Raw genomic sequence first — 17942 nt, 5'->3', positions numbered from 1 at the left:
TATGTGGGTTGACCTAGTGACTGCAGTTAGCAGTCTGGGAAGTTCACAGGATGAAAGGAAGATGGAAAAGAGAGAGAGTGGCAGCATGCCTTGTCCTTTTACCAGGTCTGGAAAGGTCACGGCCACCCACTAGTCACATGCAAGGAAGGATGCTCCAGACCAGGAGGAACAGGAAATTTGGACTGGCTGGACCGAACATTCCCTTGCATGTCCACTCTAGCAAAACAAGGAATGTTGTACTTGACTGCTCTCAGTGGATTACATCCCACTCATCTTGATGAGCTCCTCTTACGTTCTTATGACACCAAATGCTTTCCACTTGCATTAAAACACGGCTCATAGTTTGTTGATTCAATGGTGATAGAATCATGGAGGTGGAAGGAACATCAGCAGTCATCTTATCAATGAGGGATCTTTATGGTATGGATGATGTATTCCCTGTCAGGAGCTCGTCCTACTCTCTAGTAGGACCCTGGCAGAGACACATGCCCGACTGGCATGTTCCCTCCCTCCTGGTCTTTCGTTCGGGAGCTTCAAAAGCTTTCTTCTGCCTGGACATCACAGCGACCGATGGCAACAGACATCGGTACACTTAGGGATCCGCAGAGTCTTCACAGCTTGCGTGACAGACCTCAGCAACTCAGCATTTTGGCTAATCTACTTTATTTACATATAGGAGCACTGCAACATGGCTCCCTCTCTCTCTAGCATCGGGCAGCAAAGAGAAAAAGAACGAAGGACAATAGTCCCACTTCACGGAACACAGTAACACAAACATCCTGTCTCTGTCACTTCCCACTTTGTGGAGTCAAAACATACACCGTCATGTGTATGTAAAGGGAAAGTAAAGTTACATTATATTAAGATAAGGATAAAAACTGGAAAAGATGGAAAGGATTTGCTGAAATAGCTAACTGAACTAGAATACAAAAAAGGGAGGTGTGAGGAGGTCAAGGAAACAAGCGAATGAAAGATAAGTTATGGGAAGGTTTGTTGTGTTTTTTTAATTGTGTTTATTTTTCTGTTTTTTTTCTTTTCTTTTTTCTTTTTTCTTTTTTTCTTTTTCATTATTGTGATGTGTTGTTTTGTTTTTGTTTAATATGGTGTTCTCTATTTTTTCTTTTTGTAACCTTCAAAACTTTAATAAATATTATTTAAAAAAACAAAACAAAACATACACCGTCATGTGATAGACAGAAATCCCATGACTGCAATCACGGAGCAGGAATTCTAACATCCCCCCCCCCAGCAAAATAAAATAAAATAAGGAAAGTATTGCTTTTTTCTCCCTCTTCATAGAGAACAGCTAGTTTGGGAAAGGTGGTTGGCCAAAAGTTGAGGTAACACAAATCCCATTTAGGGACTCGAAGTCCCTCTCCTCACACTTCCTGTCGAGTGGGAAGGTCTGAGGGATTTGTGGCACATTCAAGTGAAGGCCTCTCTCCATGCCAGCCAACGCCGCCTCATCAGCATTCCTGATAGCAAGGGACTGTGGGTTTTCCTGCGAGGCCTGGGTAAGTCAGCACCTCTCCGCTGAGCCTGTCCTACCTCACAGGGTTGCTGTGAGGATTACATGGGATCTCATACCTTGCCTATGTCACTGCAGTTCCTGGAGACAGGATTATGTGGTGTATGAGGCTGTTACACTTTTCTTTTTTTATATTTTTATTAAAGATTTCTTAGTGTACAGAAATACGTGCGTTGTCTCATTTTTCAGGTTGTGTTTTCTACCATTCTGTTTCATTTGTTGTGAGACAAGTTAGTGTTACACACAATGTTAGGTTAGAAGAAAGGAGGGGGAGAGGGGTGTCGTAAATAACTGAAGGGGTCCCACAAAATAAGTCCAAGTTCCTTTATCAGAATTGGACTCTCTGAAGAGAGCAGAAAGTGAGGTTCTTCTCTGTCGGGATGCGAAGAACAGAGACCAGACCAGAATAATTAAAGCAAAGCGGCTGTAAGCCTGATCTTTTATTAAAAGAATGACTGTTGGCAACAGGGTTCCCACTCACGTAACAGGCGATGGAGGAGAATTCAGAACAAAAGAAAACTCTTACATTTATACCTTTGATTTTCAATACAGAACAATGAGAAGTTAGAAAAAACAGAAGACGTCAGAAGAGGCGCTGGCTAAGGAGGCTGTCAGATACTGTATTTTTCACTCCATAAGGCACACTTTTTTCCTCCTTAAAAGTAAGGGGAAATGTTCTGTGCGTCTTATGGAGCGAAAAATACAGTAATTTATTTGCTCCCCAATGCGTGCATTGGTGAAAGGGAACCCATGCCTTTGGCATGATTAGGCGGCCATTTTTACATAGTACGGATATGTGACAAATTTGGCAATATGTATGCAAATAAATGCAGTATATTGTTACAGCAGTAAGACAGCAGTAAGCTGAGCTTTTAGAGTCAACGATGCAACGAAAGAGAATGATGTAACGGAAGAGCAGAAGGGGAACATAGTCTACGTACATTTGATACAGTACAGTGTGAACCAAATCATATCAGTGTAGCATATAAGGACACATACAATTGAGGGTACAGTAAAATGGTGAGTAAGCATCAGTGTAGCAAACAACGGATACTGGCCCATTATTATTCTTATAACAGGGGGAATGGTGAGTAGGGTGTTTATGTTTCTATTCTTCTACTTAGTGTATGTGTGGGGTTTTGCGTCAGTGTTCCTTGTGTAGGTTCTCTTACTATTCGCTCGTTGTATTTTCTTGGTGGCGAGAGGCTGTTACGATTTTTGAGGTGCCAATGACAAAAGAGCAACAGGAAGCAAAATCTTTGATAAAAGAAGAAGAAGAAGAGTTTGGATTTGATATCCCGCTTTATCACTACCCGAACGAGTCTCAAAGCGGCTAACAATCTCCTTTCCCTTCCTCCCCCACAACAAACACTCTGTGAGGTGAGTGGGGCCGAGAGACTTCAGAGAAGTGTGACTAGCCCAAGGTCACCCAGCAGCTGCATGTGGAGGAGCGGAGACGCAAACCCGGTTCCCCAGATTACGAGTATTGCTCTTTTTTTCTAAAATATATTTTTTATTAACAGGCCAATCAAATCACATTAATTCCAAATCACATTAGTTCCAAATTATACAGCCAAATTTTTTAAAATTTTGTTGGGGGTACCCATACTTCAAGCTCCGAAAGGGATCCAAACTTCACTCTTGCTGCAGCTGCTTGAATTGAACAGTTCTATCCAGTTCTGTCCAGATAGTCTCTTTGTTATTTTCCTCATCTTCTTGTTGTTATCATATATTCCTTTCTTTGTGATCTCTGACGAGTCTATCGCTCTTAACCACTACACCACACTGGGGTTAACACACGAGAAACCCCAAATATGTCCAGACACACAAAAGTACAAGCAGAGGTGCTCTCTAAAAATCTATAGATGGATCTGCCCAACTGTTAGCTGCAGATTATTTCAATGGAAATAATTGTATACATAGATATGTACCACCATCCCTTAGAGTTCCTTAGATCAGCACCATCCTGGCTTCCAGCATCACCTACAAGGTGAACGTGACCATCTTGGGAAGGTTAGTGAAAGACCTAGGCGGACACAGGATTTTCTTTCTTACATCTGAGTTTCATAACCAACCCAGGCCACAGACTCCCGAGGAAACACTGACTGAAGCATGGGACAAGGTGTACAGGCTATCTGACAGCCCTTCCTAGACACCTGGCCTGAGCAGGACAAGCGGTGAAAGAGCCAGCCAGCCACTGTTCTGCAAATATGGCTTCTCCTCAGGGAGAAAGTAACCTCACAGCTCATTCCTGAGAAGGAAGCAGCATGCGTGTGGCAACAGCAGGGGGTTCCCCCGTCTTGTCTGCCTCCACCCTTAGGCAGCCAGGTTTAGGTGGCCCTTACTGAACACAGAAAACAAGGGCTGGAGGGTCTCTCCCGAGAAGGAGGCTGCTGAGAACGTGCAGAGGCGGGCTGCTCTATCGGCATCGTAAAAGGCCATCCGCCTCCCTTCACAGTTCAGGGCCACTCGGATCCTCCTGGGCTCGCAACTCAGGGGCAGAACAGTCCGTGAACCGAGACAGGCAGCCCTGTATGCGCCTCCCCACTTCCCCAGATCCCAGACCCCTTCTTCGGGACCAGCAGTGATCACCTGCTTCCTCTGGACAGAACTTTTGGCAACCCCCACAGCCCACCCCTCATCTCTCCCCACGGTGACTTCCCAGAAATGCCTGCCTGCTGTGAACCCCTCACGACCCAGCACGTAATAATAGTTGTTAAATCTCTCCGGTCTGTCGGGCAGAACTTGACGTTCTCCTCCTCGCCTCACACTCTTACGATCCTCAGACAAGAGGAGCCAGGGATTTGCTGTGTCAGGATCCAAAGTTACATTTTCTGTGGGGGCAGATGAGGAAAGAGAAGACGAACAAGGTCAGCTGGGAGACTTGACTTTTGTCTAGACACGTAACAGGGAAAAACAACGCCCTCTGAAATCAGGACTGGGATGCTTCCTTTGGTTTATAATAAAGATAATAATAATAATAATAATAATAATAATAATAATAATAATAATAATAATTTATTATTTTTACCCCGCCCATTTGGTTGGGTTTCCCCAGCCACTCTGGGCGGCTTCCAACAAAACACTAAAATACAATAACCTATTAAACATTACAAGCTTCCCTAAACAGGGCTGCCTTCAGATGTCTTCTAAAAGTCTGGTAGTTGTTGTTCTCTTTGACATCTGGTGGGAGGGCATTCCACAGGGAGGGTGCCACTACCGAGAAGGCCCTCTGCCTGGTTCCCTGTAACTTGGCTTCTCACAGCGAGGGAACCGCCAGAAGGCCCTCGGCGCTGGACCTCAGTGTCCGGGCAGAACAATGGGGGTGGAGATGCTCCTTCAGGTATTCACATGTGTGCCATGCTTTCAAGTGTTTAAAGCATCACACATGCATTATATAATTATAATGTTTACAGCAACTCTGTAAGGCAAATCACGATTATTATTATCCCCATATTTCAGAGTGGCTTGTCTAAAGGCTACCCAGTGATCCATAGCTAAAACATTTAGCCAAGATTTCAACAAAGACCAGGCCAATAAATGGCTGGACTAAGGGCCACGACTTTTATTAAGTGACATGTCCGTGACTTTAACATTATTAAATACTGAATGATTGTTTTCTCAGTAATAGTAGCCCAGTGCATCCCAACATTTCTCCGATGAAAATAGGGACGTCCCATTCTTTAATGATGATTTTACTATTTATACCCCACACATCTTATTGGGTTGCCCCAGCTACCCTGGGAAGCTTCCAACATACATAAAAACATAACAAAACATTAAACATTTTAAAAAATCTTCCCTATACAGGATTGCCTTCAGACGGCTCAGGGTTTGGATAACTCCATACCCTCCAACATTTCTCCAATGAAAATAGGGAGGTCCTAAGGAAAAGCGGGACATTCCGGGATCAAATCAGAAATCGGGATGGCTTCTCAAAATCATAGATGGCCCTGGAAAATAGGGGCACTTGGAGGGTCTGTCCATGTAGTATAGTTTTAGGTACTAGTTGAAAACTTGTCCTTCTATTTGGTTTTTTGATGCCTGGATTACGGGCTGGTTGGCTCTCCCTTCACAGGCCTAATTGGCACAGTATCATTTTGGTCGGAGAGATTCCTGGCTAAATGGCTAAAATTATCGGGGAGGTCCAGAAATGGGGGCATGAGTCCCTCCACCCCACACACTTAGTTAAGGATATCATCTAGGTATCTCTCCATGAAGAAAAACTGAAGTTTGAGGCAGAGGCAGACATACAATGCTCTGAGTTTGGGTTCTGTATGCTTACAGCATTTCATGCTGTTGACTGCCTCTTGCTGGACATCGGATGTGGGGCAGCGGACTTGCCTGCTTGTGTTTAAGCCGTGTGCCAACACCCATGTTCAACCTGTCTGTATTGCCTCCTTGAGCAACTTGGAAATTATCACTGCCCACAGAAGAGAGTGAATGTGAAATCTCAGGTAAAAGTTATAGCTCATTGGAAGCGGCAGAAACATGTATGGCAGACATAGAAAGTGCTAGCCAGGGAGAACTGACATGGACAGAGTAGGCCCAATGGCCTGGTCACTTGGAGAAAAAAGCCCATCTCTTCCAGGAATTGTGCTTCCAGCAGACCCTGAAATGACATACCTTTTCTCAGCTGAAGTCCTGATCCCAGAGAGTCTAGACAAGAAAAGGGAGCAGAGACTTAGCGCCACACCAGTGTCCTTATCTGGTAACAACAATACAAACTCATAACATTATATCAGAGGTCAGGCAACCAGAGGTGTCTTCCAGATGTCGTGGACTACAAGTCCCATAATCCTTAAGCACTGGCCATGCTGGCTGAGGCTGATGGGAGTTGTTGTCAAAAACATCTGGAAGCCATAATGTTGGCTATCACAGCACTACAGCTTGGATAAGTAGGGGGGATGTGTTAGTGTCAATGTCCAGAATAAGGACATGGTGTCTCCTTAGAGAAAAACCGCCCCCCATCCAACAGATCTTTCCATCACCAGCAGCCTTGAGGAGCTGTCAGATCCAGACACCCCTGCCCCAGGATCAGAGATCTCACTTGCCAGAGTTACTGACTGGATCTTGGTCACCTCCTGCCCCCCTCTTGGGTGCCCAGGAATTGAATAGACTGCAGTCCAGGCATGAGCTTTGGGGCCCTCCAGCCCTTGGCTAGCAGTATGAGAGGCTGTGAGGTGTATTAAAGCACCTGCGTGAATCAAGGCCTGTTTGAGAGACAGGAAGGGGTGAAAAGAAGTTCTTGATCTGAGCAGCTTCATTGCTGAAACAGCCACTCCAAGCAAGCTCAGCCTTCCTGAACCAGGGGAATGAACTGCAAGTCAGTGTAGACCATACTGAAGGAGATGGAACAATGTTTTCTGACAGTGCAAGGCTCACTCTTGCACTGTTCAGCAATGCTGGGTAGTTTGTAGTTTGCAGGTTGATCACTGCCCTTTTCATAATGAAATAAAATTGCTGCTTTTTCAGCTGGCTGTCACATCTTCCATCTTCCTGGCCCAGCTAATATTACAAGTGACCTGGAGCTTTTCATGAACGTTGCTTTTTTAAATGCCCACTATAAAACCATTGAGGGGATGCAGGTGGCACTGTGGGTTAAACCACAGAGCATAGGACTTGCCAATCAGAAGGTCAGCAGTTCGAATCCCCGCGACGGGGTGAGCTCCCGTTGCTCGGTCCCAGCTCCTGCCAACCTAGCAGTTCAAAAGCATGTCAAAGTGCAAGTAGATAAATAGGTACTGCTCCGGCGAGAAGGTAAACGGCGTTTCCGTGCACTGCTCTGGTTCGCCAGAAGCGGCTTAGTCATGCTGGCCACATGACCCGGAAGCTGTCTGTGGACAAACGCCGGCTCCCTCGGCCTATAGAGCGAGATGAGTGCGCAACCCCAGAGTCGGTCACGACTGGACTTAATGGTCAGGGGTCCCCTTTACCTTTATAAAACCATTGAAGCCATTCTTAGTACCTCTGAACTGCTTCATGACACCTTCCAGAAAGGGATTTATATCGCAGAAATCCCAGACCTTCCACTTCAGTGCAGAGGGGAAAGGCACAGGAAGGTTCTCCAACTTCTCCTTTGCCTGAGACCTGATGGAGAAGAACAACATCAACCACCTTCATTCCAATCAGGGCCGGCCCACCCATGAGGCAAAGTGAGGCGACTGCCTCAGGTGGCAGAATCCACAGGGGCAGCAGATCTCAATGTTGATCTTCCTTCTACTCTTGTTCCTGATGTAGATCTTCACACACCCCTTTTTCCTTGGCAGAGAGGAGGGTGCTGTGTTTTCGTTCACCTCAGGCACCAAAACATATTGGGCCACCTCTGCGTCCAAGGCAAGCAGCTTTCTGAAAAGCCAGATGTCTCTTCCTGGTGTCAGTTAATCTCCACATTATGGAATGTGTGACAGGAAGTGAAGAACTGGGATTTTACAGTGTTCAGACATCTTGTGAAAACCTATCTTTTTAACCAGATTCTACCTGACCCCCTGCATTGGACCCTCTTATTACTGCATTCCTGTTACAGTGGTACCTCAGGTTACATATGCTTCAGGTTACATACGCTTCAGGTTACAGACTCCGCTAACCCAGAAATAGTGCTTCAGGTTAAGAACTTTGCTTCAGGATGAGAACAGAAATTGTTCTCCAGCGGCACGGCGGCAGCAGGAGGCCCCATTAGCTAAAGTGGTGCTTCAGGTTAAGAACAGTTTCAGGTTAAGAACGGACCTCCAGAACAAATTAAGTACTTAACCTGAGGTACCACTATATTATAATGCTGCTTTATGGATGTTATGTTGTATTTTTTGCACACCCTTTAGAGATTTCTCAATATTTAGCAGTTTTAGAAATACTTTTAAATAAGATACGATTTAACAAGTTACAGTGCACTCCCAGAGGCAAATTCAGTGGACGCTCAGGTTGTGAATGTGATCCATGTGGGAGGCACATTCGCAACCCGCAGCATTCGCAACCCGCAGCGCCGCATCTGCGCATGCGTGGGTTGTGATTAGGCGCTTCTGCACATGCACAAAGCGCATTCCGCAGTAACCCGTTCCATTCTGGTACTTCCGGGTTTCGGGGTGTCCGTAACCCAAAAAAACGCAACCTGAAGTGTCTGTAACCCGAGGTATGACTGTATAGAGAAGCAAATGTACAAACATATATAGAAGAAATATATATAGAAGAAATATTTGATTCGTTGAAAGTGAATGAAAAATAGAATCCTTGGACAGTAAGAAATTTTAGGATCAGGTCCATTTAAAATGAATCATTTGAAAAGAGAAAAATAGCGTGTGTGTGTTTAAAAATATATATGCACAGACTATATGAGGGTAAGGATGGCTTACCAAGTGAAAACTTGCCCTCTATTTTAAGACATTATTATGGTATTTTAAATGATAATAATAATAATAATAATAATAATAATAATAATAATAATAATTTATTTGTTCTTGTAAATCATGTGGCGTACAGTATTTCCATAATTAATGGTATAGGTGACTGGGTATTTCATCAGCATAAAACGTGATTGCATATTTTGTAGATGAGAAGGAGGTTGCAGGAGTCTGAAACATGTTGAATAGTTGAAAATTAATTTCTCTAAGGGAATATTTAAAGATTAATTACACTAATATTTAAATATTAATTACTCTCAATAGTGAGAGGATCATTTTCTTTTATTTTCTGCTTACCTCTGTAAGAAGCTTCCAATATCCTAGAGGGAAAGAAAGAGGTCAGTTGGGCCACTTCTCTGCAGAATACTGTGCGGGTCTGAATGAAGGAGGGAGGGAGAGAGAGAGACAGAGAGGCGTATCTATCTTTCGGCAAAACACAAAGCAAAACACTCCCCTCTAAAACACGCAGAGAAATTTGATTCTAGTTGAGTCAAACTGAGGCACACGCAGTATCAAAGAACCACAGATTCAATATTGTAACAGTAACAAATAATTTCATCGATGCAGAATGCTTCATTCAAACCCTAACTGCTCACTTTTTCTTAATATTTGGACTTATCCAAAAATCCTCCTCCCCATCTAGTTGCTAAACAGGATGTCTAAGTTCCCTAGAATGACCTAACTTCCAAGAGTCTTGGCGTCCTAGCATTCATGAAATGCAGTTCATAGTCACCCTTGGCTCCCAGTAAATTTTCGAACACAATTCAAAGTGTTGTTGTTGACCTTTAAAGCCCTAAACTGCCTGGGCCCAGTATACCCGAAGGAGCGTCTCCATCCCCATTGTTCAGCATGGACACTGAAGTCAAGCGCCAAGGGCCTTCTGGCGGTTCCCTCACTGTGAAAAGTGTGGTTACAGGCAGAGGCGGAGCTAGCTACTCTGGGCTTGTGGGGGCGGGGCTGGCATACCCGGGGCACCGCCCATGGCAAGTGTCCCGGAGGTAGCAGCGCTGTGATGTAACCCCCCCTCAGGGATGACACCCAGGGCGAGCCGCACCCACCACCCACCCCATCCTCTGCCACTGGTTAAAGCGAACCAGATAGAGGGCCTTCTCGGTAGTGGCACCCTCCCTGTGGAACGTCCTCCCATCAGATGTCAAAGAAATAAGCAACTGACTTTTAAAAGACATCTGAAGGCAGCCCTGTTTAGGGAAGTTTTTAATGTTTAATATTATGTTGGGAACTGCCCAGAGTGGCTGGGGATACCCAGCCAGATGGACAGGGTATAAATAAATTATTATTATTATTATTATTATTATTATTATTATTATTATTATTATGAGGACAGAAAGGAAGGAGCCAGCCTGGCTTCTTCAGGGAGGGAGTTCTTAAGTCTGCAGCAGCCCCTCATATATGACTGCTCTCTTGTAAAGGTAAAGGTAAAGGGACCCCTGACCATTAGGTCCAGTCATGACCGACGCTGGGGTTGCGGCGCTCATCTCGCTTTATTGGCGGAGGGAGCCGGCGTACAGCTTCCGGGTCATGTGGCCAGCATGACTAAGCCGCTTCTGGCAAACCAGAGCAGCGCACAGAAACGCCGTTTACCTTCCCGCTGGAGCAGTACCTATTTATCTACTTGCACTTTGACGTGCTTTCGAACTGCTAGGTTGGCAGGAGCTGGGATGCGGGTGGTGCTGTGGATTAAACCACAGAGCCTAGGACTTGCCGATCAGAAGGTCGGCGGTTCGAATCCCCTTGATGGGGTGAGCTTCTGTTGCTCGGTCCCAGCTCCCCTGTAGAACAACACAAAAGTTTCCGGAAGTTAAAAACCAAGTAGCAATGTGCGGGGAGGTAGCCAAGGTGTGCTACTCAGCTTCTTCTTCTCATCAACATTTTAAAATGTGGGGCAGAATTCAGAAGTGATCCCCCCGTGTCAGAAGGAGGCCTCACCTGCAGTTGTTCATTCGCTGGCTGCCAACGCTTCTCCTCCATCTCCCGGATGAGACTTTCAAGAGAGGAGAGTTCCCCAGAGAGTCTGGCCCGCTGCTCCTCCCTTTTCTTTGCAATCTCCTTCTCCACTTCTGCCATCTGGGCCAGCAGAGCCTTCTCTTGTTCTTCCAGAAACTGGCGCAGTCGTCTGAACTCAGCCACCATCTTTCCCTTCTCTGCTTCTATTTGTTTCTGCGATAAGTAAGGGGAAGGAAGAGACAGGACGGCAATATCAGGAAAACAGTCTGGCTTTGCAGCATCCAGAGGTCAGTTTTGAGAAGGATTGGCCTAAAAGTAACTTTCTCTCACAACATCTACCTGTTAGAATATCGTCTTCAGCACTGAATAAATGGCAGCAACTGATACAAAAATTTAAATGTCAAAATAAACAGCCGAGACTGAAAGCCAGAGCTATTTGTGATACAAAGAGAGGAGGTTTGCAACTTCCAAATATAACAGATTTGTATTTTTCAGCTGTAATAAATTGAGTAGTAGAATGGATTATGAATGTCTATGAGGAGACAGCAAATTTGATTGAAGTACCATTAAATAGAATATTATGGGGAACATACGACAGACTATTTTTGCTGGAAAATTGTTTATTTTCTAATTTGGTAAGGTTATGGGGCTGATATAAAAGCCTGCCCAGCTCTAAATTTTCTCCCTTGGGATCAATAATAAACATAATAGAATAGGATGTTTCCAAGTTTAAAATGTAGAAAAAATATAATATGCAGAGCTGCCAACTTTTCCCTTTTCTTGTGAGGAATCCTATACGGAATAAGGGAATTTTGCTTCAAAAAAGGGAAACGTTGACAGCTATGATAATATGTTTAGCATTTGGGCCTTAATTAGGCAAGGACCACATGATTTCATAGTATTTAGAGATTAAGGGATGGATGGTGGGAAGCAATCCTCTATGGTCTGAAAGCTTTTGAATTTGTTCTCAATTGCAATAATATATTAAAACTCCTAATCAAGCTGAACAAATTTGAGAAAATTTGGTGAACATTTTGGTAAAAAGTTATCAGTTGTTCTTGAAATACAGTACGGACCCAGAAGAATTTTATGGTAGAATAGCCTAGAACATTGGGGAAATTGGAAGTGTGGGAGAAGTTATTGTTCATTGAATATAGGTTTACTTTGAATTTAGGGATAACAGTAAATTGCTATAAAATAATGAGCAGGTGGTACACAATGCCAGTAAAGATAAACAAAATAAATACAAATTGTCCCACCCCCGCCACGTGTTGGAGATGTCAGAAAGAAAAAGGAGACCTTTTCCACATGCGATAGGAAATGTGAAACAGCACAGAAATAATGGAGTTAAATAAATGTTCATTTAGAAAGAATTACGGGATATGTCTCTCTCATTTTGAGTGAAGCCACACTCCCCATGGCATCCATTTTGTGAAGAGCGCCCCCAGCACTCTCCCAAAAGTTGAAATGTGCCCACTGGCCCAAAAGGGTTGGCGACCCCCTTTTTTTTAGACAATAGCACTTTTTCACTTCCCAGGAACAGTAACTTACAAGCAGGTCTTGACTTTCTTTTTCTACGTCCGCTTTAAATGCCAGAGTTTTCTCTTTCTTCTTCCTCAGATTGTCTAAGCAGCTGCTGATCTGATCCTGAAGAGAAAACAAAATTCCAGTCTGGCTCCCACTTTTATTTATTAATTGTTTTAGTATACATGGAACAGAAAAGTTGATCGATATGCTTGCTCTGGCATTCCAGGGTGTTTTTGCTAAGGTATCCGAGGTGCCCTCTTTCCCCCACTGTAACACGGAAGCGCGGTGAGGAGGCTACTGGATTCAATACGGGTTCAACACCTCTCAAAATGGGGCAGACAGGGAGCTCCTTCCCACATCCAGATTCTGAATAATCATCTCATGTTTGAGCAGAGAAACTTGAGGTTTTCTATTTAACCCACCCCTCCACTTTCAACACATCTCACATCTCACACAATCCTACAAACTAGGGTTTGTCGGGCTCTCCGCTCAGCCAAGCTGATAAAGCTCATCTTCCTCTGGCCAAGTCCTTTGGAATCGCCTCCGACAATAATTAACAACCTGAGCCTTTGATGAGGCCTCAGGAACATTCCCATCCAGCAGAGAATCAAAGCAGCACGCAGAAGTGATGAGATTTATGGCTACATTGCAAAGAGTTTTATTTTCCTAACTACGCAGACAAAAAACACATCCTCTCTCTGTGAGAGCAGAGAGCAACTGAAAACAAAGGAACAGGAAACCAGTAAACATCACATCCGTCTCCTGTCTTCCGTGAGACTTCCAACAGCCTGGACTGTCTCTGCAGTGGCGTAGCGTGGGGGGTGCCAGGGGTGCCGGCCGCACCGGGCGCAACATCTGGGGGGGCGCGAGTCCAGAGGGAAGGGACAAGTTCCTTCCTCCGCCGGGCTCCCCGCTGCCACAGCCACCGCCAGCCTTGCGCCCTAGCGCGCGCGCACCCCCCGCCGCCGCCGCTGTGGCTGCGCTCCACTCACTGCTCGCAGGAGGAGGAGCCGCTGCAGCAGCGCCGACGACGCCACCGACACCTGGCCGGGCGCGGGCAGCCTCCGCACCCCGACGCCGATGCCATCCCCTCGGACCAGCCACAGGCGGCAGCTGCTTCTGCCGACTGGGAGGGAGGAGAGCTCCGAGGGGCCTCGCCGCACCCTGCGCTCCCCAAAACCCTTCCGAGAGGAAGCCGGCGGGCAGGCGAGGGTCTCCCAGTGGAAGGGGGTGCCACTGGCTCCAGCTGTCAGTGCAAGTCTCAGCCGCGGGGGGGGGGGGGGCGAGGACGGAGCGCGGCTGGAAGCCCCCGGACCTGGCCGGGAGGAGGAGAGGCGCTCGCCAAGCCCGGATCTGGAGCGCCTCAGAGCGCTGGCTCCACCTACAGCCCAAGGAGAGGAGGGGGCGGGGAGGCGCCCGAGGGGAGGGGGCTTCAGCTGCCTCGGCCCGCGGGGGCTCCGCAAATAATAAATTTAATAAATTCCTGCTGAGCCTTTGGGGGGGGTCCTTGGCTCCTTCGCTCGCCCCCAGCCCCAGTGGCGTAGCGTGGGGGGGTGCAGGGGGGCCGGCCGCAACATCTGGGGGGGCGCGCTCACACTTGAGTGCTAAAATCCACGGGTTAGGGGGTGCAAATTACTTGCCTTGCCCCGGGTGCTGACAACCCACGCTACGCCACTGTGTCTCTGGAATGTAAACAGAGTCTTGTGACTCTAAGCAGCTGCTCAGTGGCAAACAGAAACTAACAGGGTTGCCATATCTCTGTTTCCCCCCAGACATGTCCAGGATTCCAAGGGCGGAATGTCTGGGTTTTGCTCAGTAACCTTTTGTGTCTGGATTTTTACTTCTTGAAATATGGCAGCCCTATTATAAACCTCTATTGTGTGCCCCACTTACTAGTGGAGTTGCTCCAGCCCACATGCAGAGGGGCACTGTGGGGTAGTACTTGACTGGGTGTTCAGTTGCCTACACATTTTTGTGTGCCATAACGAGCCTCATATAATTAACCTGCTTAAATCTAAGTAATGCATGAAGGGGTTAATGCCATAGAGCATTTTTTCAGCCATGGGCTGGTCCATGGTCCCTCAGACCATGTGGTGGGCCGGACTATATTTTTTGGGGGGAAATGGACAAATTTCTTTGCCCCACAAATAACCCTGAGATGCATTTTAAATAAAAGGACACATTCTACTCATGTAAAAACACGCTGATTCCTGGACCGTCTGCGGGCCGGATTGAGAAGGCGATTGGGCTGCATCCGGCCCCCGGGCCTTAGGTTGCCTACTCCTGCCATAGAGTAAGCTGTCCTGCCAGGCTTAGCGAAGTCACTTCCCCTCACCTTAGGAAGAAGGAATGCAAACCTATTGTTATCTCAGTCTACTATGTGAACTCCAGTGTGTTAAGAGGTCCAAGCTGGTTTCTCCAAACTGAGATGGCATGACTTTTTGCAAAGTCACTTTGTGTTGCTTTCATCCTGCTTTAGTGTCCTTTTTGTTTTTTGCAACGTAACCCCCAACCCCCCCTTCTTATTTTCCTTGGGAGATTGCTTTGGTTGCTTTCATCTATACAGTGGAACCTTGGGTTATGTACCGTCCTCCTTATGAACGCTTCGGGTAATGAGCTGCACTAGCCTGGAACTAGGTGCTCCTGGTAGCGAACTTTGCCCCGAGATGCGAGCGGAAGTCACGCGCCGGTGTTGCGGTGGCAGCGGGAGGCCCCATTAGCGAAAGCGCGCCTCAGGTTAAGATAAGGTTACCAGGTTTTTTCCAATGAATCCGGGGACACTTTTCAACTTCAGTAGGAATGATAGGATTTTGTCAGGGGACTGGTATGTAAATCCGGGGACTGTCCCCGGGAAACGGGGACGTCTGGTAACCTTAGGTTAAGAACAGTTTCAGGTTAAGAACGGACCTCCGGAATGAACTAAATGCGTAACCAGAGGTACCACTGTACTTTTTTGGGGTACATTTTCCATGTATTGAGGTCCCAAAATTTGTTTTGCTCTAATCAAAGTCTCAGAACAATGGATCCATTATACGAGTTAATGCATCAGGCAATACTCAACTTTTAAATCACTTTTTAAGATTTCAAATGAGGATTTGTGCACTCTCGTAGAGAGGATAATTTATTTATTTTTATTTTTTTAAAGTTAAATTCAACAGGCATGCAGGATTTTACAACGCTGCACAGGAATTCCTCCTGGAGAAATCACTTTAGGTAATGTGGGGGGAAATGTTGTTGTAAGTCCTACTCGGTGCTTCCCCCCCCTAAAATATATGTTTAGGGGTACTCTCATTTTGACTCACGAAAAATCACCATTTTATAGTTCAAACCGGGAAAAATAAATACAGCAAATGGACAAAAGTACAAAGATTCACAAAAAGTTTAGGGGTATGCGTACCCCAGCATCCCCCCAGGAAAATAAGCACTGGTCCTACTTGTCTACAGCTATTTCCCTTGTCGACAAAATCATGATCCAGAGTGATTTCCTACCTTGTACTCCTGGGAAGCCTCCTCCAGAGGAATCACCTTGTGGTTTTCATGTTCCTTGGATCTGTCACAAACCAGACAGATGGGCCTTTTGTGGTCCTTGCAGAAGAGTTTCAGGGGCTCCTGGTGTGTCTCACACCTTCCCTCCTTTCCTGCTACCGTTTCCCAGCCCTGAAGACTGAGTTCTTTGGCTCTCAGCGTTTCCAAAACAGTTGCCAGTGGCTGATTCGGGATGAGGTTCCTCTGCTTAATTTGTTCTCTGCACTGGGGGCAGGAAGCCTCCGCCTCAGATTTCTCCCACCACTGGCTCAGGCAAGATCTGCAGAAATTGTGCCCGCACTCCGGGATGATGACTGGATCCTGGAAATACTCTAGGCAGATAGAACAAATGGCTTCGTCACAGAGATCCTGCGCCGGACTCCCTGCCATGGCTGCCTCGCCAGGAAGAGAGAGATGGTTTAGTTTTCTCTCTTTTGCGTCTGCAAATGGGCGTGTTTCCTTTCCAGGAAATTCAGACCCGATGGCTCAAAGATCACTGCTGTCTGAAGGGGGGGGGGTTTAAACCGGGACACAGAGATTCAGATGAGGTTATTTCAATCTCTGCTGTGGATTCAGCTGTGACACAGAGTCTCTTTGACATGGGAATGTTTTGTTGTTGTTGTTTTTAAAAAATAAAGAATGTGAATAATTTGTTGCTGCTAAGTTAAGGAACCCTTTTCCTTTGAAAAGTGGAGATACGTGAGAGTATCTCCTCCGAAAGCTAGTGACTGAATAACTCAAACTCACGTGCCTTTTTCCAGCAGCAGGGCACAATGTTCAAAGTCCAAAAGTGACACAGCCCAACCTCCCACTGCTCTGCACATTCCCACTGGGCAATTTGACACGCATTCACAACCACAGAGAAAATGTGAAGGAAGCTGTGGGATTTTTAAGCTGCTCCTCAGCTCCAGCGCCTTCCCAGTCCTATCCTCCCATCAGTGGCGTAGCGTGGGGGGTGCAGGGGGGGCCGGCCGCACCGGGCGCAACATCTGGGGGTTAGGGTTAGGGGGCGCAAATCCACGGGTTGGGGGGCGCAAATTACTTGCCTTGCCCGGGGTGCTGACAACCCACGCTACGCCACTGCCTCCCATTGGTCACATCGTCAGCCTGTCCATTCTCTCAGATAGATTAACATTTAAAACTTTAAAAAAAATTTTTTTTACATGCTGTCCCAGAAGGGTGAGCTAACTCATGGCCAGTATTTGATTTTTTGGGGGGGGGTACAGAAGAGTATTCTCTCTCTCTCTCTCTCTCTCTCTCTCTCTCTCCCCCTACTTCTAATATTTTTAAATACTGCTTATAGTTATCATTGTTGGTGGTTGATCAATATTCCTAATAAAAATATATTACAAATAGATTATGTTGTTCAATGTTGATCCTTATATAAATTTTACTCTAATGTTTCATTTGATCCAAGCTGAAGTGAGGATTTTATTTTCCCTAAATTTGGGTATATTTTTAAGTGTAGAAATAAAGAGAAAACAATTAAGACCATTATAAATCCACCAGAAATTGCATTCAGATTCAGATTCTGGATTCTCATAGATTTTGTTTCCTTTTGCAGAAGGGTCCAGAGCTTAAGAAAGGGCTGAGGTGTCCCAGGGGAGACTTCTGAAAGCTTTTGGAGGTGGGATATCCTCAGACCATGCGGGAAAAAGTTCTGGGAGGACACACAAAGAGTAGTGGGGGAGCAGTTTCTCTCCAAGTAGACATTGTTTTACTTATATCCATTAAGCTTATGTTAATCATTAAGATATGTGTTATCTGCACAGGCCCTGTGGCAGCAGCAGGTCAGGTCAGAGGGGAAGTGTTTCTGGGGCTGCAAGAAAAACAACATCATGCTATGAGGAACCTCCTGGTGCAGAGGCAGTCTACCTCTGAATAAGCTGAAGCTGTGTAGGTGAACAACAGGAAAGGGCTTTGGGTCTCAAACCCTCCTTTAAGAGGGCTAATCATTTTCGTCTATCTATAAAAACATAGGCACTCCTATGTCTACTCAGAAG

At 45.9% G+C, this 17942-nt stretch overlaps 1 protein-coding gene across 2 annotated transcripts; it reads right to left on the bottom strand.

Annotated features, from left to right (window-relative positions):
• Positions 1-2613: 2613 nt before the first annotated feature.
• On the bottom strand, positions 2614-16724 carry LOC128409062 (E3 ubiquitin-protein ligase TRIM7-like). 2 transcript variants are annotated; one of them, XM_053379264.1, is made up of 7 exons: positions 15904-16719; positions 12439-12534; positions 10870-11100; positions 9220-9242; positions 7497-7618; positions 6155-6187; positions 2614-4362 (listed from the first exon to the last, which is right to left on the bottom strand). In XM_053379264.1, the coding sequence occupies exons 1-7, from the start codon at positions 16327-16329 to the stop codon at positions 3845-3847; spliced, it is 1449 nt and encodes a 482-aa protein (XP_053235239.1). In that variant the 5' UTR covers positions 16330-16719; the 3' UTR covers positions 2614-3844. The 2 variants fall into 2 exon arrangements, with proteins under 2 accessions (XP_053235239.1, XP_053235240.1); XM_053379265.1 differs by lacking the exon at positions 12439-12534 and having other exon boundaries at positions 15904-16724.
• Between the last annotated feature and the right edge of the window lie 1218 nt (positions 16725-17942).

The sequence above is a fragment of the Podarcis raffonei genome, chromosome 2, assembly GCF_027172205.1.
Source record: "Podarcis raffonei isolate rPodRaf1 chromosome 2, rPodRaf1.pri, whole genome shotgun sequence".
Lineage (NCBI taxonomy): Eukaryota > Metazoa > Chordata > Lepidosauria > Squamata > Lacertidae > Podarcis > Podarcis raffonei.
This window is presented reverse-complemented; position numbering and strand designations above follow the sequence as displayed.

What these genes read in the sequence shown, in the direction of transcription:
- LOC128409062 (XM_053379264.1), bottom strand. Translation starts at nt 16,329, where the DNA reads ATGGCAGGGAGTCCGGCGCAGGATCTCTGTGACGAAGCCATTTGTTCT. An exon ending in AGGCTTCCCAGGAGTACAAG is followed by an intron (nt 12,535 to 15,903) that starts GTAGGAAATCAC and finishes TTTTCTCTTCAG; the next exon opens with GATCAGATCAGCAGCTGCTT. An exon ending in AAGAAAGTCAAGACCTGCTT is followed by an intron (nt 11,101 to 12,438) that starts GTAAGTTACTGT and finishes TACTTATCGCAG; the next exon opens with AAACAAATAGAAGCAGAGAA.